The 24,169-nt window shown below is 41.8% G+C and overlaps 1 protein-coding gene across 1 annotated transcript; it reads right to left on the bottom strand.

Moving 5' to 3' along the window:
• Positions 1 to 21,482: 21,482 nt before the first annotated feature.
• Positions 21,483 to 22,142, bottom strand: LOC128581664 (high affinity copper uptake protein 1-like). The gene has a single exon (XM_053584776.1). The coding sequence runs from the start codon at positions 22,005 to 22,007 to the stop codon at positions 21,483 to 21,485; it is 525 nt and encodes a 174-aa protein (XP_053440751.1). The 5' UTR covers positions 22,008 to 22,142.
• Positions 22,143 to 24,169: the final 2,027 nt, after the last annotated feature.

Raw genomic sequence — 24,169 nt, 5'->3', positions numbered from 1 at the left:
CAGAGCAAGTGCGGTGTTGTCATCATAGCTCACTGCAGCCTTCCAACTCCAGGGCTCAAGGGATCCTCCTGCCTCAACCTCCCAAGCAGCAAAAACTATAGACATGTGCCACCAAGCCTGGCTAATTTTTGTTTTTTGTAGAGATGGGGTCTTGCTATTATTTAGGTTGGGCTTAAACTCCTGGCTTCTGGCGATCCTCTGACCTTAGTCTCCCAAAGTGCTAAGATTACAGGCAAGAGCCATTGTGCCCAGACTTTGATTTCATTTTTTAAAGGTCGCTGTGAACACTGTGTGGCTCACAAGGACAAAGAGAAGCAGTTGAGGAATCAGGAGTTCTGCGCAGAGAGAAGGTGACTTCGAACAAAGAAGGGAGAAATACTACATAAGAAAAAAGGTGAGAAAGAATTAGGTGACTACTTGCAAAAACAAAAAAAAAATCCATGTTTAAAATTTGAAGAAAAGGGATGAGCACAGTTTGATTAAGAAGGAAAATTGAAGCAATGACTCTTTTAAAACAATATCCAAAAGTCACTTGAGAGGGACAACCTGTATGGGTCCCTCTATGGTAATGCTGCAGAACTGTTTGGATTATTAGGCTGCTTTTTTATATTGTCATTGTGATTCATAGTCATGAGGAACTCCCAGGAAAGTTTCAAGGTTCAGTGAAGATAGACTATTAAACACCAAATGCTTATTGGAATATGTATTAGTTTTCTATGGTTGTGTAACAAATCACCACAAAATTAGCAGCTGAAAACAACACTTGTTTTTTATCTCACCATTTCTGTAGAGAGGTCCAGGCATGGCTCAGCTGGGTCCTTTGCTCAGAATCAAGGTGTCAGCTGGGCTGGGCTCCTTTCTGGAGCTCGGGGTTCTTGTTCAAACTCACATGTTGTTGGTAGAATTCAGTTCCTTGCGACTGTATGACAGAGGCCCCAGTTCTTCGTTGACTGCCAACAGGGGTCCATGTTCATCTCCTTGAAGGCACCTGCGGCCTGCCTTTGAAGGGCTCACCCCATAGGTCAGGCCCACCCGTAGGTCCCTTTTGACCAGCTAATTGGGGACCTGCATTACATCTGCAAAGTTCATTCCCAGAAGAGTTATCTTTTCATAGTCCCAGATTCCACCCACACTCAAAAGGAGGAAACTACTCAGGGACAAGTGTTTGGACAGACACAGCGGCTCACTCCTATAATCCTATCACTCTGGGAGGCTGAGACCAGAGGATCGCTTGAGCTCAGGAGTTCAAGACCAGACAAAGCAAGAGCAAGACTCCATCTCTACAAAAAATAAAATGATTAGCAGGGCATGGTGGTGCATGCCTATAATCCCAGCTACCCCAGAGGGTCGGGCAGGAGGGTTGCTTGAACCCAGGAGTTTGAGGTTGCAGTGAACTAGGATGATGCTACTGCACCCTAGCCTGGGCAACAAAGCAAGAATATATCTCACAAAAATAAAGAAGTAGCCTGTAATCCCAGCTGCTCGGGAGGCTGAGGCAGGAGAATCGCGGAAGCCCAAGAGCTAGAGGTTGCTATGAGTCCTGTGACATCATGGCACTCTACTGAAGGCCGTAAAGTGAGACTCTGCCTCTACAAAAAAAAATAAATAAATAAAATAAATAAGTAAATAAGGGCAAGGGGTGATTAGAGGTCATTTTTATTGTGCTTACCACAGAATATCACTGAGTCCTTGAGCCTTATGTAAAGACTGCTCACAGTACAGTAGTATCACGCCATGCAATTATCCACATCCCCTGAAACTGTCAAAAGGTATGGAGGTCAAAATTTTGTTTTTAAAAAAATTCAATACCTTGACTGAAAAATTTATCTGTTTTAAAATGGTCATGTTGGGCTCAGCACAGTGGTTACAGCGCCAGCCAAGTAACCAAGGCTGGCAGGTTTGAACCCAGCCCTGGCCAGCTAAACAACAATGACAACTGCAACAAAAAATAGCTGGGTGTTGTGGTGGGTGCCTGTAGTCCCAGCTACTCGGGAGGCTGAAGCAAGAGAATCACTTAAGCCCAGGAGTTGGAGGTTGCTGTGAGCTGTAACATCACTCTACTGAGGGCGACATAGTAAGACTCTGCCTCAAAAAAAAAAAAAAAATACAATTTAAAATGGTCACATCTATAAAGGGCCAGCTTCTCAGCTATACTGTAAAGGCTGTTTCAGGCCATCTCCATTATTGTTCTTTGAAGCCCATCTTCTTTTAACTTGGGCCATTTTCCAGAGACTTCTCCTCTCTAACTTCTCTTTGTCCTTCAAAAAGGCACGAGAAATCTATTCTGTAGAATCCAGATCAACATCCAGCTCTTTCCATCCTCCTAACCTCTAGAAGAACAGTTCTTAGCTGGTGGTTCACACCTTGATCCTAGCACTCTGGGAGGCCAAGACGGGAAGATCCCCTGAGCTCAGGAGTTTGAGACAGCATATGAACAACATCTCTACTAGAAATAGAAAAACTCACTGGATGATGTAGCAGGTGGCTCTGGTCCCAGCTACTTGGGAGTCTGAGGCAGGAGAATCACTTGAGCCTAAGAGTTGGAGATTGCTCTGAGCTGTGATGCAACAGCACTCTACTCTAGCCTGGGCAACAGAGTGAGACTCTGTCTCAAAAAAAAAAAAAAAAAGATCAGTCCTGGGAGCCCTGACACTGTGAGGGGCAGGCGCATGAGGTCCTCCTTTTCCAGTGACACAGCCGTGTGTGACCAGATTTTTCTCCCACGTACTTCAACCAAAGCAATATATCAGCACAGACAGAATGCAGAAGCCAACAGTAAGACAGACCTGAAGGAGATTTGCAAATGTACAACACAATGCCACTCTTCTTGGTTGATTTATTTGGAAAATGCCAAATGAAAACAAAACTTAGATAAGGAGAGATTTTATTTGAAAAGACTGTTGCAATAAGGAGAATGCTTTAACCCTAGGACTTGCAAGTGTCTCAAAATCAAACAGGAAAAAAAGAAAGACCTTTTTACTGTAGGAAGAAATAAGCCAGGATGGCAGAGACTGTTGCGGGAGGGGGTCAAGCTGGTGGGGTGTGCAGGTGGGAAAATCAGGTACTTCAATAAGAAACGTTTCTTGTGTGGTCAGCCAGTTCTCAGGGGGAGCCGATAAGGGGGTAATGTTCCTTAGCACTTCAGGGCTTCCTAGAACTTGGGGACCAGCCAAAGTTTAGGGGTCTGTACGGAGGAGAGACGCTGATGGAAATTGGGTCAAAACAAAGCCCAGTATGTAAGTCACAGGCAAATGCAAGCACTAGACCAAAAGATATAGTTGTTCTTATAAAAATGATTGTGTATTGATAGGTAATGAATTTATTATTATTTTAAAGTGGATGAATCAATATTTTTTAAATGTCTCCAGTTCAAATTTTATATGGTAGATGTCAAGAGATAAAAAACAGATTTGAAAACAAACCAAAAAAAAAAAAAAATGCTCTTTGGGATCCCGTAGTATAAAGGGATCCTGAGATCAAAACATTCAAGAACTCCTGCTCTAAGTTACCTGTAACTGCACCCATTAATCATAGAATGGGGATGAGATTTAGAAAAATTTTTAGTTCAATCTTTTCACCTTATAGATAAATTGAGACTAATGGTGCCTCTATGACTCAGCCAAGATGGCAGTTAATAAAAAGCATCACTAAAGTCTAAGTTAAAATACAGATTTCCTCATTCTTAATCTCATGTTTACCTATTGCTATTCATTTCTCAGATGTGTGAGTCTATGTAGTATCCAACCTTTGGGACCAAGTCTCTGACTTCTACTTTCATATACTTCAGAGCACCTGGCACTCATCTCTAATAATCGCATGATGGTTGTTCAAAATTCCTGTTGGATAAATGGATATAGAAAGGAATAAAGAAAAAAAAAGCAGGAGGAAAAGAGGAAGGAGGGAAGAAAGGAGAGGAGGAGGGAAGGAAGGAGGGAAGGAGGGAGTTAGAGAGGGAAGAAGGAAGCCTTTCTTAAACCCATGGGTCTTGAAACCATTGCAATCTCCTAACACCCTCACGCATTACTCTCTTAATTGCTATTTCCAGACTCTGGAGACACAGAAATGTGGTCAAAGAGAAACCCCCAAATCTTCCTGAAAAGCTGACCCTTGAAGCCTGAGCCATCCTAAGGAAGACCCACAGAAGCAGGCTGGCTTGTCATCATTCTGATGCGTGCAGCCGCCAGCAGGCCACAGCAGGAATGTCACTGCAGCTTTGATCCATCCTGCTGTTTCCCACAAGGCTGTGGCACCACAGACTCCTGAGTCCTCTGGTGGTTCAGCTGGACAATGGGAAAAGGAGGATGGGGCAGCGTGTTGCATCCCAGAAGAGGTCTAAGTGGGGTGATGGCCCAGAAGTACAAGGGGGAATAGCAACGGTGCTTTTAAAAGGCAAAAGAAACAGGTAAAGGTACTGATCCCCTAGAGAAAAAAGGAAGAAAATAGGAAACATTTGGGTAAAATCATTTCTTAACAAAGAAAAACCAGAGCTCTGGGCTACTCTGGCAGAACATGAGAGTCTCACCAAAACAAAAGCATCCCTTCCTTATGTTAAGGACATGCTCTTGCCTGGGGTTTTATGCAAACTTTGTGCTGCAGTCCCAGGAATATTATCCAGATCTCAGCTCTAGAGATTAGAATGTAAAGGTGGGAGTCTGTGGGTGGAGAGATATTAGCTTGACTCCAGTTGCTGACCACTGCAGGACCACTAATGAGGGCTGCAGGGCACATCCGGGGTGTGTAGGAGGTGATGCGATGGCCATTTGTTTTCCTTAGTCAAGTCTATGCCAGACAAACGTGGCCAGCTATTAATCAATCCTGCTCAGTGTGCTGGGAAGCAGTCCACAGAGCTTGCACATTTCTCCACTGTCTCCACTCCGTTCACACAGAACTCCAAAACCTGTCTCAAATCCCTACATTTGCTCTTCTTACACTGCGATTTCCCAGAGTCTGAAATACTCCTGTTGCTCATTATATCAGTCGAAATCCAGGCAGGACGATAAAGCCCAAGCTTTGAGTAGGGGGAATTTCATAAAGACAGCTAGTTATGAAGGTATCAAAGAGCTAAAAAGCCAGTCAGGGAACGATGATGCAACCTCGAGATTGGCATCCAGACAGCCGCTGGAGGAATCTCGGGATGTGATGGCTTTGCTAAAGTTCAAGAACCAGGGAAGTCAGGTAGGAGATGGAGCCATGAAGAGGGACCTGCAGGATCTGGACCACAGACCAGGGGGCTAGCCAGTGGGTCCCTCTGGAAGCGACTGACACCAAAGGTGACCTCCCAGTGCTGCTCCACAAAGCAGGGAGGGACATGGGGAAACTTGGCTTCTCCCATTTTCTCATTTTCCAGTCTCCCTCCACTGCCTCCCGTTGGTTCAACATACACAAAAGCAAGTTGGCCGGGGAGTCAGGGAAATGGACCTCGTCTGCACAAAAAGGGTGGAGAATGAATTTGAGAACAAACTGGCAAATGGCCATGCATTCACCAAGCCCACTGAAGTTCCCTCCCCACAGGCCTCCCGGTTTCCTTCCTGCCACCTTCCATCCCTTCCCTACGTCTCCATCTCCTTAAATTGATTCTCATTGCTTCCCCGCTCTGCTCTTCAGCTGGTTTCTATTGCTTCCAGGATAAAAATCTAAACTCCCTACCGCAGCCTTCAGGCCTCTGTGTGGTCCTGCCTCTACCGATATTTCCAGCCTCACTCAATCCCTCTCCCCTCAGTCCCTGAGCCCCAGCCCCACAAGCTGTCTTCCACTCCCTGCAATGTGTCAAACTGCAGGGCCCTCACACCTGTCCTTCCATCTGTCTGGAAAGATCTGTTTTCCCTGCTTTGGCTGACTACTGCCTGTGCTATAGCTTTCGGCTTAAATGTCACTTTGGGTGGGTGGGGGCAGGATGTTTTCCCAAGCCTTCTGCATCTCAATTCAATGCAACTTTTGTGGTCTTAATCAATCCCCATACATTTCCTCCATGGCACAATTTGAGGGGATATATTTACTTATGTCTCTATTTTTTTAACATCTGCTCTCCACCTGTCTGGAAACTCCATGGCAGGCATCTTGCTGAGCACCAGCCCTGCATCCCCGAGGTAGCCACTTCAACTAGCACCAAGGCCTGGCCCAGATAGGTGCCTGTTAAAGAAAGGCACAGGACGAAGGCAGAGGGGTGATGTGATGAGAGCATGTTATTTAATTCATAGGGTTTCCCAAAGTCCCTCCAGCCTCCCTCTGCTCCTTCATTTAGAAACCCAGGGACTAACCATCTTTGAATAAAGTCTCCCCAACAGTAAATAGATTTGCAAACCTGCTATTGCTAAATTGAGCTTCAAGGATACATTTTTTTTTTTTTACTTCTGTGTTGGAAGGACAAAAAGTTCATTGTGTCCTTTGAAGAATAACTCTTGCTGAGAAGACAGGAGAATTCTGAAGCTGCCAGTTACCTTTTCGTGACAACATGTGAAAAAGCTTCTCTCTCTTTTTTTTTTTATTTCCAGTCAACATTGTCACTTGTCCTTATTTTGTGTGTGTGACTGTGATTCTGTTATGCTTTGTAATGTTCGTTTCATAACACAAGGATATCACAGTATGTTTATATTACTCACAAAAGACCATACCATTCTTTCTGGATATGAAACACATTTTTTAAAAAATAAAGCTCTTTTAAGGAGGTTTTGTTTTCATACAGGAAAGACTACTGGTGTAATTCATGTCAAGGACACATCCGTGGTTGTAACCACGGCCCCTCCTTGTGGCAAAACATAGGCAATGACTCCAGATGCCATCTCTATCATATCCTATCTAACCTTCACCAACAAACCCACAGAGAAACACAATGCCCAGGCAATCTTTGTCTGGTATATCAGCCATGGCTCTGAGACATTTCTCATCATTTCCTTGCCATGCTACCCAAAGCATTAATTCCAGCTCGTTATTTTTCTTCTTACCAAGCTAAGTGTGTTATTAATAACAGCAACAAAAAAATTAAGTATGGTGTGCACACTAATCTGAAATTTTGAGTTGGCAATTAGTTGGAGCGAAATGCAATTAGATGTTTTCCTTCAAGTCCTAATTTACATGCTGGAAAACATGGGCAGCCTTCTCAAGTAATTGCAAAAATAAGCCCTGCTTCCTGTGTTTGTGTACAAATACAAAGCTCCCCAGCACACCTGCCTTTGCCTAAATAGAATAGAATCCCAGGGGTCTTCTCACTTTATGATCACTAAGATATACAGCAGAAAAGGAACTGATTAGCCTTTAGTTGAAAATGTGTTTTCTCTCCACCGCAGAAGCTCGGTATTAATTGGCATTGACTTTACCCGTGGAGAGCTGAGGTGTATAAACTAAGTCTGACAGTGTCTCCATGTAACCCCATGAGGTGAACTGAGGCTCTTTGGAGCTTCGGCACCCCTCTTTATGCACTCAGAGTAATAGCTAATACAATTCAATCCATTAAACACTTCATGAACATCTGCCCTGTGCAAGCCTGCAAAGGAGCCCTGGAGGGAACAAATCGAATGAGATACTGTTGACATTGTCAAGAGGTTGCTGTCTAGTGGAGGAGGTAAGCCCCAGACACAAGGACTACCACAAAATGGGCTCCACTAGAGATGGGGTAGAGAATGGGGGCAGCCCCACCCGTGACAGGCGTACTTCCACATATCCTCAGGAAGGAGAAGTGAGGATGTCTTGGCTAATCGATCAGCACCCCAAGTAAGAATAGTTTCAGCTCAGACCCCAATCAAGAAGTTATCCTTGGAACCCAAGGACATGAGTGTAACTTCCTACCTCTGCAGAAAAGCAAAGAACAGAAAGGAAAAGGTGGGGGGTGAGCCTGCAGAACATGAGAGCAAAGAAAAAAATCAAGGACTATGGGTTTTCTGCAAATAGCATTAAGAGCTTTGATAGAAGAAAGTAACATCTTAGTGCAGATGTGGGATCAAAACCACAAGGTGCACACAGAAAGAATCCAAGAGCCAGCAGAACCTGCATGATACAAAGAGGAAAAAAGAAAAAACACAAAACACCCCAACACAGAACAGAAACCTTTCTGTTGGCCTCACTAGGCCGAGCATTTCCTAGTGAGAAGCAAATTGGCTAACATCAGAATCCCTCCATATATAATGCATAATTCCTTATTTATTAAATGATTTTGCCTCCTGACTCCACATCATTTCATTTCATAGCATGGGTTCAGTTATTATTTACTTACTTATACCGCATATTGTTTCAAAAATAATTTAAAGCAGCTACCACTTTTATTATCTTCACGAAGCCCTGAGATAAAGAGCCCCTGTAAGATACTGTCACACACAGAAGTCTAAACTGGGAGCAGGGAGGGAAGGCATACATCTAACTGCAGTGATCAAGACAGCTTGTAACATGACGTGAGGAGCCGCCTCACTGCATTCTGTCAAGTGGCAGGACCTTCTTGTGCCTGATTGTACTAGAGATTACAAAAATATGAGTCTAGATATAAGCAAAGAAAAGCCGTGGCTGCAGCTGGAGAGACTTGGGGGAACCTCAGGAGAGGAACAACACTGAAGGATGGGTAGGAACGTAGGAAGGGAGACATTCCTGGCCTGGGCAATGGTGGGTGCAGAGGTGTGGTGATACAGGAGTCCCCCCCCAAATCAGGGCTGGACAGGGACCCCAGTCCCCTAGACCTAAGCAATTTTATGTAAGTTTCGTAGGCTGGGCAATTTCATGTAAGCTGAGAGGGACTCTTCTGAAGTGGACACCTTGCCCTTTTTGGGGGTGGAGGGGAAACTACATTCATTCATTTGTGAATACACTCATTAACATTGAAAAGGTATTAGTATCTACCAAGTCATGGCCAAATGTAATTCTCAAGACCTTATATCCTTAGACAAAAGACCCACGTGAAGATTTCCCACATGGGTCTTTCCCTCTGCCAGAAGCTCTGGTGTGTTTTATTCCTTCTGTATTCCTTTCTATCTAATAAGTCATATCTTACCACTGATCTGTGGTCCACAGATTCATTCTTTGAATCCCTAAGACCAAAGACCTACTGCAGAGAGAAGTTCCATTAACAGCGGTACAGGTTACAGAAAAGAAGAAAACAGAGAAATTCTTCATCCTTTGTAGTCCTATTGTTTGAGTCCTTGCTCTTTTTATTTACCAGGAGCATTCAGTGGAAGATAGTACAGTACCTTTTTCCCTAGATACCAGTGGAGCCAACTCATGGTATGTGGAGAAGACCCACCTGCACTGGATGTGGGATGTGTTGGGATTTCAGAGAGAACATTCTTGCTGAAAAATATCCTCACGTGCCCATGCTCACCTCACTTTCAATTTACCAAATGGGAGCAAAAGCTTTCATTTTACAATTGGTAGTAAGTTTCATAGTGTTTTAAAAGCAAACACCCTTAGAAAAGACCACAGCATGGCTATCATTGCCATGGAATTGCTGTCTGTCTGTCCACATCTGGCCAGTTTAGCTGGAGAAAGGAGACACATAATAAGATTTCATATTTGAAGCAGGAACAAGTTTAGGTTCAAGCAGGAAGGGAGGGAAGAAAAAATCCAGAATAAGGTTGGTAGTAAGAACTAGTGTGGCTGATGTCATACTTACATGGAAAATAGTGCTAGGTGCAGAGATGTCCCCCAGATACCTCATTGAGTAGGGGAAGGCAAATTCAGTCCCTGGATTTTGGTATAGTCTCTATTGATAACAAGCTTTCCCATAAAATTCAGCACAAAGAATTCCAAAGACCTCAACATTGCCTCTATACCCCTTGCCGCCATTCCAGGTTTTCATAGGATCTTTTTGTTAAGTCTTCCCAGAAGATCAAAGCTGTAAACTACTGAGTTACTTAAAGGAAACACCATTTGTAAGCATGGGCTTATTTTCAGTTCTTAAAAATAGTCAAAGGTAACAAATACTGAAGTTTGGAGGCGGGAGAGCTGCCACAGAAATAAAGCAATTGAAGGACACCTGCTTAGTGCCATCCGTGGAAAGATTTCTCAACAAGAGTGGCGTGACCAAGGAGGGGCTCACTTTTTGTGGGAGACGGAATATAGGTTGGTAAAAACGAGAGCTGCTTTTACCAAGGGATCATCACTAAATGGAAAGGGGAGTGTGGGAGCTGTCATCTCCAGTCCCACACTCTGCAGGAGATGTGAGGAGAGATCACAGGTGATTAGAAATGTTTTGAGCAAACTCACTCTCCCACGTAAGGTTAAGCTTAGCAAGAAGACCCCTGCCAGACTATGGCTCCAGCTTTGATCTGCACTCAGTAAGCAGCTGGCCTCATGACCCTTTATCAAAAGCCTGTGTGAGTGGATGAAGAGATAAAGTGGAAGACAGTAGTTAAGAAGTATCCAGGTGACCACGGTTAATTGCATTAAGCCTCACTTGTCCATCTGTGCATTGTGTCTGATGGGGGACGGGTCCTTTTCGTCTTTGTATAGGGGCCTCATAGGCACAGAGCATAGCCAGGCAGCTCCCCCACTTCCTTCATCAGTGATCTGGAAATTTACTTATTTCCACACATCAACCATATTGTTATATTGTTGCCACATTCTTTCACTTCCTTGCAGAGAATGACCTTTAATAATGACTATCTTAATAGGATGATTTGCTGGTTTGTTTTAAATTAATTTAGGTCAACAAGCAGCTAAGAAATATATATATATAAAATAGCCAAGAAAAAATATGGGAATTAAAATCCCTGGGGTTTGGTTGTTCATTGGATTTGGCTAAGGACTAGGGGGCTGTAAGTTGAGGGACTGAATAGAGGATGGTGCCACCAACTGAGAAGGAAAATAGATTTCCTCACAGAGCTCAAGGTGCCTGAGGGGCACTGTATGAGAAAAGAGAGTCAAACTCTGCTATGGCAACAAAGAGCCCTCTAATCTCAGTAACTCAAACTTTTTTAATCCTTGCTCCTTTAACAGCCCAATGCAGGCTGGACAACCTCCCTGGGAAGCTCTCTAACTAGGAGTAACCTAGGAATCCAGGCTCCTCCCACACTGTGAATCTGCCATCTTGGAGAAGGTGGTTTCCAGGCATGAGGACGGGAGAGAGAGGTGTGCAGAACTGGGGCGTATCATCCCCACGCTTCAAACTACATGCAGGAGAGGCTAGAAAATGTGGCTTTCCTGTGTGACCAGGAGGAATAGGAATAGATAACATCTGATCTGTTTCTGCTACAAATAACCAAGTGGCAGCAGCCAGCAAGTAAACGAATGTACTGGCATGGGGTGAGGGGTGCAGGCATCACAACTGGAGATGTAGATTTGGATGTGGTCAATGGTTGAGGCCTAGAACAATGCATGAGATCAATGAGGTAGAACATAGATGTGATAAGAAAAGAAGAGAAGACTGAGGAACAGCAACTTTTAAAGAGCCCGAGAAGGAAGCGACACTGAGAAAGATGGCCTATGGGGACATTCACGGGAACAAGGAGAGGAACAGAGAGAGTGGAATAAAGAAATTCTTTAGGAATTAAGAGACGTATTCGGCACTCATTGAAGTGAAGTGATCACATTTACAGAGCCAGAAATGGTAGCTCATTCTGACAAAGAATTTTTGTTCCTTCTGGGTAATACAGCCATTCTGGAATTTGTGGTTTGGATGCTGGAATAGAATTTCTAGGCTCTCTCAGTTGATTAACAGAATAGGATTGCAAGGGAAAAATCTCCAGAACAATTGGCACCTGTAAGGGAAGGTGTGAACTGAGCTAGAAGCCATAAGAATTGAGTCCTGGTTCTGGTTCTATGCGGCCCTGATGAAATCACTTAGTCCCTCTGAATATCCATGTCTAAGTCTCTAAACATGGGGACTGCATTTTCACTAATAGAAATAATGGGAGTCATTCACTGGATACTCACTATATTCTTTTGTTTTTGTTTTTAGCATTGTGAATATTTATTTAAGGAGAAGCAATAGTGAAAAATAGATATATCCTATGGGATATATCCTATAATTTTTTATTTTCTTTTCATTTTCTTTAGGGTGTAAAATGATAAACTTATCAACTAATTAATCAAGTGAGACTTAGTCCTTAATTAAAGATAGGTTATACCGAATACACCTTCTCACCTTCACAAATGGCAGGTGCAGGAACCTTGGCAGGTGCATGGAGGAAGCTGGAGAAGGAGATGATTATTCATAGGAAGTGAAATTAGGACAAGTACAATACACCCTGCAAGAGTACTGCTGTCATAAAACTACAGCTTAACCAAGCGGGGCTCAGAAAGCCAAAGCAGAAATATGTGTAAGCACGTACACACCAATACGTGACTATATGCACCCATACGTGTTTATGTGCATATGTGTATATAAAGACATAGAAATATAGACATAAATGTACACACACGTGCAGTAGCTGGAACTTTTATAACTACTATATTGACCAATACTAATATAACCTCAAAATACAGAATATCAACTATTATTAAATAAGCTACCTCATATGTTCTTTATAAGCCTGAGGCTTGGGTAGGGCTTACTGGTCTTGTCACTATATTCTTTTCACAGGTTATCTTGTTTATTCACTCTCATACATCTCGATCCTATAAAAGAGATAAGTTAAGAATCTCCATTTTGCAGATGGGGAAACTGAGGCTTGGAGAAGTAAGTTGGTCATGAACACACATTCAAATCACATGTGAAATTCAGGCACAGGCAGATAGGAACCAAGGCTGAAGAAGGACAGGATGCTTACTCCAATGCACCCACACTCTCATTCACACAATCAGGAAACAGACACACATACGTGTGTGTTTCAGAGTGTTTCAGAGACATCACCCTGCTCCCTGCTCCCTGCTCCCACCCTGTTTCTCTAAGAAACAGGACGCCAAGAACAGAATCCTTGCTTTCTAAACACGTGGACTCAGGAGCTGAATGGGAGCCACGCTCTCCTGAACACACACTTCCTCATCTTGGCTTTAAGTCAAAGAAATTTCAAGTCCAGAAATGGATGGGTCCTCAATACACTTGAAAAGGTGCTTTTCCATTTTTGAGAAGATGATTCCCTCATTTTTGTTAGCTGAGCAGTTGAGTAATTAGGTTCTCGATCACTGTGTCAAAAAGGAGCAAGAAGAGCTAAACAAAGCTAGACTTCACTGACCTGTACTCCATCAATATGAAGAAAATGGATAAGGTGACCCAATTTTTAAATTCCTTTCAAGGTAAAGAGCTCAATCTTTCCCCAAAGAAGAGGTGTTTTTCTTTCAGATCTATCTATCAATTTGCATAGCATAGTAATCTCATGACAATAAGTCATAGAAGTTAATGTATGCTGCAAGATTATCAATATGACCACCTCATGTAAAGTAACAAAGAGAAGCTACACTATCACGATAAACTGACTGGTTTACTATTTTACTTTTTTAATTTCAATTTAAGTGCATTCCTTATTCCCCTGTAATTGTCAGTAAAATTAAATCCTCTTTTCCAATTAGACTGAAATCAAAATGTTTAGCTGTTGAGCCTCTGTGAGCTCTCTATAAATCTCCCTTAACAGGTAAAAATACAAGCCACGTCTGGCACCCTATCAGTCTCCAGCAGTGTTACTACACATTGAGCACCATAAAAATATAGTGACTTTTTTGTTGTTAATTTTAAAAGCTCAACTCCAAAAATGATGCCTTGCTAATAATTTTTTTCTTATTACCAAGTCTTTTTGCTATATCCTCAGGGCCTACCACCCCAGTGCTGAGTCATAGTACATATTCATATTCAGTTGTTGAATGATCTGAATAGATACGGATGAATTATTTACTGAGGATACAGCAGTGAAGGAGACATAAAAGGTCCCTGAAATTTGCTTTTGTATACTAAGGGGCAGGAAATGTAAAAAAAAATAAATAAATAAAAGAAAATAATTTATTCTGGTAGGAAAGTATACTTACTAACACGTTCTTGATCAAAAAACAATAGTCTTTGTATCATTTGAGATCATCCTCTTTTAACTGAATGAGCACTTCTAGAAGGATGACCATGGTATGGACAGAAGTAAGCATCCTCCGAGCCCGTTCTTCCTGCTCAACCCTGGCAATCCACCTAGACTAGCCTCGCATTTTGTCCCTTGAATAAACAGAGGTCCACATCACCCAGCTCCAAGGAAGCAATTACTGAAGCAGCCTGGAAATGTCCAGGCAGTGCTAGTCACTCACACAAGGCTGAGGAGTCCTCCAGGACAAAACTCAAGTTCAGTTATTCTGCAGGGCAGGAGCTAATAACTGATGCCATCTGGGTCTGTCGCTGTAAACTCGCAAAGGTGCAGGCGAAGTGAGGGGTCTGGGTGAGCTGTATGTATGCAAGGTAATCACAATAGCTCTAGGCAAGCCTGAAAACCATGGCAAGTCTGTCTTAAATGCACTAGCCTCCTCTTTCTTTGCCCTGCCATCCTATGTTCACTTAATCACTGTATCAGTCAGGGTTTGTGTGGGGAAATGGAAACCATTCTAGGTATTTCAAGTAGATTATAGTTTAACTCATGGAATGAGGTGTTTCCAAAACTCTTGGAAGGGCCTGAGAATGGCAAGCCACTAGTTCAACTAGAACACTGAACAGAACTATTTGAAGGGGGGAGGGAAAGGCTCTGATTTTAAAATTTAGTTTTTTGATACAGCCTGAATAAAAATAGCCGTTAGTTTCTCAAAGAACAAAAATTGCCTATTAAAGTCTATTCGAAAACTCTTTGCCTTTGTAAGGAATTCTGGCTTCAAAAGCACATTTTCTAAAATAGAAGCTTTGCTTGGTGCTCATGCCCTTACAAGTCCATGGAAAATAAATATTTACTCCAAAAACATCTTTTGGAATTTGAAAATACAAGAAGAAATACTAATATCCTTCATTAAGAGGGCTATTTTTGGCAAAAGGTCAAAGATAAAACAACTAATCCCCAAACTTGGCTTTTATGTCACCATTTTGTTAAGACACTACTACCCTCCTCCCATACCCTTTCTAAGCCCTAGGAATCAGTTGCATGCTCAGGGACCATAGGTGGTGAAATTACTCATTACAACAACACAGGGTCTACAGTTGACCTTCTCAAGTTCAAGAATTTGACAAAAATCATTCCAGAAAGCAGCTTACACAGAATCTATTACTTTAAAAATAGAATTAAATTTTGAAGAGATGAAAAATTCTAACTAAAATAAAATTCAGTTTACAGCCTAAATGCTTTTAGTACCAAAACCTGTTCTGGTTCTCTATTTTTGTTTATAATAAGGGCAGATGGTTTCCAATTCTCTTTGAAGCTCTGCCTTCCATGACATGTACCTATCTCAATTCTTTGCTTCCAGAGCTACACACACACACACAAAAAATCTGCTCTCTCTTCAGATGGTAATTGGTCCCAACTGGCTAAGACTGGCCATCACCACAGCTACAGAAGCAAAGCCTCCATGGGGGCTTTTACACATTCTGTGCCCTAAGACAAAACAAAGACAATGACATCTGTGCAGCTCCTCATCTTAGCGCCTTGGTGACTTACTGTTCCCATAAGGATTGGTTACTCATTAAGCAGAAGATTGGTTTTACACCTGTCGCTTGGTTTCCTGTTTTCCTTCGTTGTATTTGTATACAAAAGGATGCGCTCCTTTGCTGCTTAAATATATTCAGGATCAACTTGTAAAAAATGAGAACATGGCAGACCTCCCCCCCACCACCCAGGATGGTGGTACTTGGAGTATTTGATGCAAGTTCTACTTCAGCAGATGAAAAGAGTCTGTGATCTTTCTATTCTTCTCACAAGAGAACACAAAAGAACAATGAAAATCAAGAAATAGAGCAGAACCAAATGACATTAAAAATTATAATGATACAGTTTTCCAAAAATGACCACTCGTAGTGAAACCTAAAAAAGAGTCTACCTACTTATATATTTATGTAACTGTAGCAACTGAACACCGTGATTCACCATGACCACACAGGTGAGGCACTGATAACAAAGCATTTTGTCCCTAATTTAAGAATTTCATCCAACTGCCTATATATATGGGAGACTAGAGTTTTGCATCAAGGGTAAACATCATATAACTACTAGAGAGTATTATCATTGTTATTATTTCAAACAACAGAAACAAACTCTAGATAACTTCGATTGAAATTATCCAGAGGGAGGGAGGGAATTTATTGAAAAGGGAATGAAAGAGAAGCAACATTGGGGAAAACCAGCAGGAAGGAATGGACAGGCTGTGTAAGATGTAACCATTGTCATTTTGGCACATTACACCAAAGAGTGAAATTTCAGGATGACATTATCTAACTAGCTCTGAACTGTGTTTATAGTACACTTTCTGGCACCTCACACTGACGAATTCTCCATTCACCAGGCATCAACTGGGTGTCCTTCAATTGAATTCTGACACTAACTACCCAGAGTGAGCATAGACACTACAGATTAAGGCCCAGTCCCCCAAGTCTAGCCACTTGTACTTCTGACTAACCACTATAATATCAGGAGGTTCCCACAGTCCCCTCCTCTGGTGTCATAATTTCTAGAATGGCTGGAAGAACTCAGGAAAGAACTTTACTTGCTATTGCCTGTTTATTAAAAAGAATAAAACTCAGGAATAGTCAAATGGAGGAGGTGCATAGGGCAAAGCATGAGGAGGTCTAGAGACCTGGAGCCCCCATACTCTCTCTGGACAGCCCACCCTGCCAGGACCTTAAGGTGGTCATCAACCCAGAAGTTCTCTAAACCTTATCATTCATGGAGGTTCCACTATGCAGGCATGACTGACCCAATCACTAGCTACTGATGATTAAGTCAATCTCCAGCCCCACATCCCCAGAGGTCAGGGATGAGGGCTGAAAGTTCTCTCCCTAATCACTTCTGGCAACCAACCCCCATCCTGAAGCTATCTAAGACCTCCCAAGAGTCAGCTCATTAGCATAAACACAAGTATGGTTGGAAGAGGTTCATTATGAATAATAAAATTCACCACCCTATTAATTTAGGAAATTCCAAGGGTTTTAGAATCTCTTATTCCAAGACTCAGAGGCAAACAAATACATATTTCTTATTGTATCACAGCAGCCTAGCTCAGGTCCCATGCTTCAGCCTCGGCCAGTAGAGGACAGAGCACAGTGATTGACAGTGTCACCAAAAAGAAGGGATCTGAGGCCATGCTGGCAAAAACCCAGATGCCTCAAGAACACAGACACATGCTTCTGGGCTTACAGAGCACACACCGGACCTGTAGGAACTCAGATAACACGATAACCTTTAACAACTCAATTCATAGCCTATATGTAACTCTTAGTACCTTTTTCTGTGGACTGGATTCATACTTTGAAGAGTTAACCCCTAATGTGACCATTTATGGAGAAGAGGCCTTTATGGATGTGATTATGGCTAAATGAGGTCATAAGGGTGGTACCCTAATCCAACAAGGCTGGTTTCCTTAAAGGAAGAGGAAGAGACATCAGGGATGCACCGAGGAAAGGCCATCTGCAAGACAGGGGAGAGGACGCAGGAGAAACCAAGCCTACCAGCACCTTCACTGTAGACTGCCAGCCTCCAGAACTTTCAGCAAATTAATTTCTGTTGTTTAAGCCACCCCATCTATGGCATTTTGTTATGGCAGGTCTAAAAAAAGCTTTGGAACGTCAATGAACTGTATGGAATTGTGTGTGATTTTCAATAAAAATTGAACAGAAGACAAGCCTCTTACGACCACATCATGGCCCCTACAGCCCTCCACATGGCTGCATATCATGCCATGGAGAATTTCTCCAAGAGAACATGTTCAGTAAAGCAAGTCTTCCAGTTTTGCTTCCATTTAAACCTGAGCACATCTTATAAACTGAATAAGATGGACTGTTGAACAATTATCACCAGAGTCATTTTCCTCCATGATGTCCCCAATCTGCATAAACCTTTCATAGCCCAAGTGTAAGATAATTAGTATAGATACTACACTAATTTAAGTTCCATTTAACGAACAATACCAAATGCTACTATTTGCTAGGCACTAGTCTCTGATAATGCAGAGAAACATAAGATCTAGCCCCTGACCTCAGAGAACTCAGAATATAATACAATGCAAGAGACAATGTGAAAACAAATGGTTAAAATTCACTGTAATATTATTGAAGAAAGGTGGGTAGCCCTATGTTTTTCAAACTCAAGTGTTATTGTTCTACAGAGATAGAAGAAGTGATGTCAGAAGATAACCAAATTCGGAAGGTAACCATGGTTCATTGCCCTGTAACATCGACTGTATTAGAAAACTCAGACTAAAATTATGTTATTTAATTGATAAAGAATATTATTTTCATAATGTAGACTACAGTGAAAAATTCAAGTTAGCATAGCAGACCTCAAAAGCTACCACCATTCACTTTGTCTTGTATTGGGGCTACTTGGATAGAAATTTTTGAAAACCACTGAGGACCTGAGCCTTCCTTCCCTCCCCTTTGTTTCTCTCTACTGCTAATATAAAGTGGGGTTTTAATTCTTGTAGTTATTAATAGTTTTATGCTTTTCAAGTCTTTGTGGAGTTGATGAGTATAATACTGAGTTGGCTTTTAATGGTATTTCCTTCAACTGATATTTTTTCTGTGATTCAATGTTTCTTGAAAGAAAAAAAAAAACAATTCCCCTTGCCCTGCTAAGGTCTCAAAAAAATATTAAAAATATGTATACAGATGCACATTAAAATCCCACTGAAATATCCCAAAGAAGCTTCTTTGCAGAGTTTAGTTGTTAACAGAGAAAAATTCCCTCACTGTAAGAGATGTCTATCTTACTTATAAAGATATATATCTACTCAGCATCTCACCCACCAAGGTAAAATGAATTTGGCCAGCATCTAAAAGCATTCCCGGATCTTCACAGGCCAAGGACAAGTAGAAAATTATTTAAAGGAAATGACTAATAGAATTTACTATCTGAAGTCCATGCTTTTATCACACTTATAAAATATTTTTTCCAAATACATATTAAGCTAGATCAAAATTAAAAGTTTCTTCTGAAATAAAGAACTTAGCAAAAAATAAAATACACCAAACTTAACAAGAAAAAACTCTTTTTTGTTGTTTTGACCTTTTTCTCCCATTGGGCACAATCCCTTATGGAGCTCATGGTATTCTACAATTCTAAGTCTAAAAGTCAGTCAATAGATATTTATTAAGCACCATTTGGGTTCAGCAGCTGATTCTGAGACCAGTGGGGAGATAAGAAAAACAACAGATAACACGATTCCAGCCCTACACAAGGTTCATTTGGAAGGATAACAACAACCCTCTGTTGCTTAGAGTCTCCAATGGCAAAATTCTTTTAAAGTTGCCTCGGCATCAAATCATATCCCCAACTCTCAATGCAAAGCAGGTTGGCAGAGATTCGGAGAGCAAATCAAAAGTTACTGGGGTAACTTATCTTAGGTCTACCTAAGTAAATCAACAGGGCTAAAGTTGACAAGATCTCAACCTCAACTTCCTCCTACAAATATTTCCATTAATTTGGGGGAAAAGATATATCAAGCAATTTATAGTTTTATCAACTGTCCATTATTAAATTAACCAGCAAAATGTTTTGGAAAATGCCCCTTGTCTGTGGACATAAAACCGTAGTGAGAGTAACTGCCTCTATCTTTACATTATTCTTATGTGAGACTCTTGTTTTCATCTTCATTTGTCATTTCCTTGGCTTGTTTTTCTGGCATCATCTAACATTGTTTTCTTTTTACCATTGAGATTTAGAAATACCAAAGGACATGAACAATCTGAAAAACAGAAAACAAAAACAGAATCTGAAAACAGGAGAGACTCCTTAAAAATTAAGTCAATATACTTAGGTACCATTTAACCAGATGACATAGGCAATGGGAATTTTGCTATGGTATGCACCAGGGAACATGAATCAGTCCTTTTTTCAGGAAAACATTGGCATGAAACTCCCTAAGTAAATTAATATTCCAATCTTTATTAACTCATATGATGGGAGAAACAAAGTTACTATGCAATGGTTTTGGGGGGGTATATGTGTGTTACATTACATTGCCTGTTTATCTGTTTCACATAGAAGTAAATGATATTATAGATTATAAGGTTGAGCCATGATATATGGGGCCATGGGGCTAGGGAAGAGAAGAGAAGAAGTCATAATTTTTAAGAACAAATGTTTGCATTTGAGCTAGTATGTGTTCTTATGACATTATTTCACGAAAAGATTCTCCTAGGAGGCAAGATATATTAGGAGAGTGGTATTGTAACCTCAAACAAATAATAAACTGTAATGTGGCAAACTTCCCTTCTTGAACATGGTTCTTCTCACCTGTCCATAATTTTAAGTCATTTTTGTACAACATGAGAATTTAGTGGATTCTTTTGGGAGCAGGGCATACTCAGACACACAAATCACAACTTGTCACGGGGGTAGAAAGAACATCAAGAATTTAGTGTGCAAAACTGGAATTTTTTTCAGAATTCACTATCCTTCTCTAAAAACCTCTACCTCCTCCCTATTACTTGGATCAGTTACAGCAACGGTATCATGGAGCCTGGCAGTCTGGATTTGATCTTTGATTTAGCCACGATTGCTGTAGGTGATCTTAGAAAAGTTACCTAATCTCATGGGTTTGTTGTGAAGATTAAATATGATATGGTATGCAACATATAGCAATGGCTCAATAAATGTTACAGAGAGAGGTGATAAGTCGGTGGTAGGTAGGTAGGTGGAGGGGGCAGAGAAGAGAGTTTTCTCCTCATTCATTAAGTGTTTACTTTTGTTTTGTTTTTTTTTAAATGCCAATGGTTTTATTTTAAAATACCTATTTCTATTTTCTCAAATTGATTGTCTTTCCTTTTGGACTGGCAAGTTCATTCTAATCAAAATGGTAAGTAGGAAGACAAGTTGATGAATCAGCCGTCCAAGAACACATACTCTCCAAGCTCTAGGCCTGTAGATTACCCTCAAACCACCCCTCTGCACACAACAAAGATTTTGGTGTAACACATCACACCCAGAGAAAGGCACAATGTATTTCCCACTCACTGAGTCCAAAGACAGGACCTTATTTTCTAATGTTGAGTTTCAGTTCTGGGTTGAGTTGGGCAAGAATTTCCCTCAGCTGCCATTAATCCTGGCCGAAGTTAATCATCACCATCACTATCCCAGAAAAAAACCCACTGAATTCATGTACTGTCTGTTAAAAAAAAATCTGAAAGATTAAAAAAGGAAGCAGATGATCAAGCCATTGAACAGAAAGCTACCTGGATTAGATAAGAACATATAACTTAGATCTAGGACAAGGGGGAAGGAAAAGACATCTCATGGGTGGCTTCTCCTCAAGAAAAATGGGATTCTCAGCTTATTAGAGACAAGTTTGGGAGGTACTTTAGATTAGGGTCTGTAAACTAAAACTCTGTTGAGCAGGTGTGTGTGTGTATGTGTATGTATGTAAAGAAACAAGAGCAAGAAAGGATGATTGGAGCAGGAATCACATCTTCTAGTCTCAAACTGCTTCTCACTGCAATCGGTAAGGCCGCACCATGGAGTTTGACATTAATGGCAATGCTCTGTGATGTCCCCTACCACTGCCTTCTTCCAGATGAAGAGAAAGTATCCTGTACCAGCCCCTGCTGCTACAGCAATGCAGAGGTAGCCATTGTAGGTCATGAAGATGAGCATGAGGAAGTAGCTGACGACCACTTGGATGATATGCAGCACGGTTTGCAGGAGGTATGGAAAACTCAGCATCTGCTGCCCAATAGTTTTGTGGGACTCCTTAAGGATGGTTCCATTTGGTCCTGGGACAGGCATGGAATTGTAGCGAATGCTTACTTGTGACTTATGCAGCAGTCTCTCTCGGGCTATCTTGAGTCCTTCATAGAACATTGCTAGTAAAAATACTGCTACAAAAGCTCCAGCCATTTCTCCAGCTGTATTGATCACCAAACCGGAAAACAATAGTTCCACATTTTTAAAGCCAAAGTACAAGGTCATAGGCATCATTATCATCATGTTGCTGTCTCCTCCACCATGGGAGTGTGAGGCTGTAGTTGTCATGTGATGATGAGAATGATTCATTTTTCCAGGTAAAGTTGAGTGTCAGCAGAAGATTCTTCCTAGGTCGAGTCCAGCCTCTGGTGCCTCCCTCTCAGAATCTTAACCTGTCACCCCTTCCAGACTCCTCAGAAGCCCCCTTCACTTCTGCCCAGCTCCTAGTGTTTACTTTTGAAATATAAGTTCATATTACATGGAATTCCAAAGGTGTTGCTGCATGTGTGAAGTCATAGTTTAAATTTGGGGAATTTAATTTAAAACCTTAGAGTTGTTTGTTTTACTAATTATGCCTGAAAATCCTGTTGAGTAGAAATGCTGTCTAGTGCACTTTTCTTTGTTCTTACATTAGGACAACCTCATTCCATAGCAGTCAACCATTACAACTTCGAATCAGCACTTGTTCTTAGCATTTGTTTTTCAAAGCAACATCACTTCTTGGTCAGGTAGTTTTGTAGTAGACAAAATCTCAGCATATGAAAACTGTCAGGAATAAATAATTTGTGAATAATTTAAAGCAAAGGAGTCTAAACAGACTTCTGCCTCCGGCCACTGAAGTACAGCAAGTACCATTATTTGCCTCCTGCTAAAAATAACTGAAGTCGATCAAAATATTACACGATTGTGACACTGGGCAGCAGATAGGACAGGGCTGTTCTCTTTGAGAGAAGGAATCACGAAGTGGAGATTGGTGGTCTCGCTGAGCTGAGGAAGGGATGACTGAGTTTCCAGGTGGCCACAGTGATTGGAGCGGGGTACTGGAAAGAGAGCATCGCACACATAAAGACGAAGGAGTAAGAGGGAGATTCATTATGGGTCTTGGTCAAGGTCTGGATTGTGCAGGGGAAACATTTCTGAACCCTAAAAGAGGCATAGGGGCTCAAAAGTGATTTCTTTAAAAGATATTTTCAAGGAGATTTTTAAATGGAGATAACAGATTATGCTGGGTTGGTCCAGCTAGAATGAAATGTTTTCTGAGAGCCTTGGGCACTCAGTTTAAACCCTAGAAGGGAGTAAGCATCAGACTGTAGAAAAAGAGCCACACTCTAAAACTAAGGCCACCCAGCATGTTCTCCTGAGCTCTCCCTTGTTGAACCTCTCCATAAAGGCTTTGGGCCCCCACTGTGACTCCTGTACTCAGAGATAAAGTTATTCCAGGTCAGTAAACTAACTGGGGACTACAGAAGGTAAGCAATTTAGAAAGCACTTTCACTGAAGTTTCACCTCCTCCACTTGGCATTATTGTAACATCCACGCTATGATTTGAATGATGGTGTCCCATCCAGAATCCATGTTGACATTTAAGCCCCACTGTGGTGCTATTAAGAAATGGATGAGATGAAGCCAGAGCAGATTAGTGCCTCATAAAAAGGGCCAGAGGAGACTTGCACGGGCCCTTTTCTGCCACATAAGGACACAGTATTCAAGGTGGCACCTTATAAGGAGAGACAGAGGCCCTTGCCAGACAGCAAACCTGCCAGTACCTTGATCTTGGACTTCCCAGCCTCCAGAACTGGGAGAAATAAATTTCTGTTCTTTATAAATTACCCAGTCTCAGATATTTAGCTACAGCAACACAGACTAAGACATCTCATTTGGGGGGAGGAGAGCTAAGACGGAGAGAGACAAAGATATTTCCTAACACAGTCATAACTACAACTCCAGTCTCAGAGTTCCGATTCTTGTGGTTCCAGTTAATGGTTCCAGTCATCTCTTGATGAAACGATGGCCTTGGATTGAGGAATCACAATGAGATTAGTGACCAGGGCTGATAGAAGGTGGAAGAGTCGCTTTCGGCGGAGCAAGATGGCAGCCGAGTAACAGCTTCCTTGCATCTGGGCACCGTGAGTCTGGGGAAATAGGACTCCAGGCATCTCTGGCTGGTGGGAACTGCCTATCATCACTCCTATGAGGATACAGGGAGTCAGCGAGAGACTTCCGGACCCCAAGAGGAGGACTAAAACAGTGGAAAACCGGCAAGTGGTCGCGTGTGTTCAATCCGTCTAAACCCGCCCACAACTGTAAGTTCAGTAGCAGCGAGACTGCAAACCAGAAAAGCCTTACCTGTGAACTGTTTTGATGTCCTTGGACTTGGCACTGAGTTGAACTGCCTTGGGGAAGGCCTGAGCAGGAGTGCGGAGAACTTTGGCCGTTGTCTAGGGCCCCAGTCTGAGCCGCTGAGCCAGACG

This window comes from Nycticebus coucang, chromosome 3 (assembly GCF_027406575.1).
Source record: "Nycticebus coucang isolate mNycCou1 chromosome 3, mNycCou1.pri, whole genome shotgun sequence".
Taxonomy (NCBI): domain Eukaryota; kingdom Metazoa; phylum Chordata; class Mammalia; order Primates; family Lorisidae; genus Nycticebus; species Nycticebus coucang.
The sequence above is the reverse complement of the archived record's forward strand: the minus strand, read 5'-3'. Positions and strand labels throughout refer to the sequence as shown.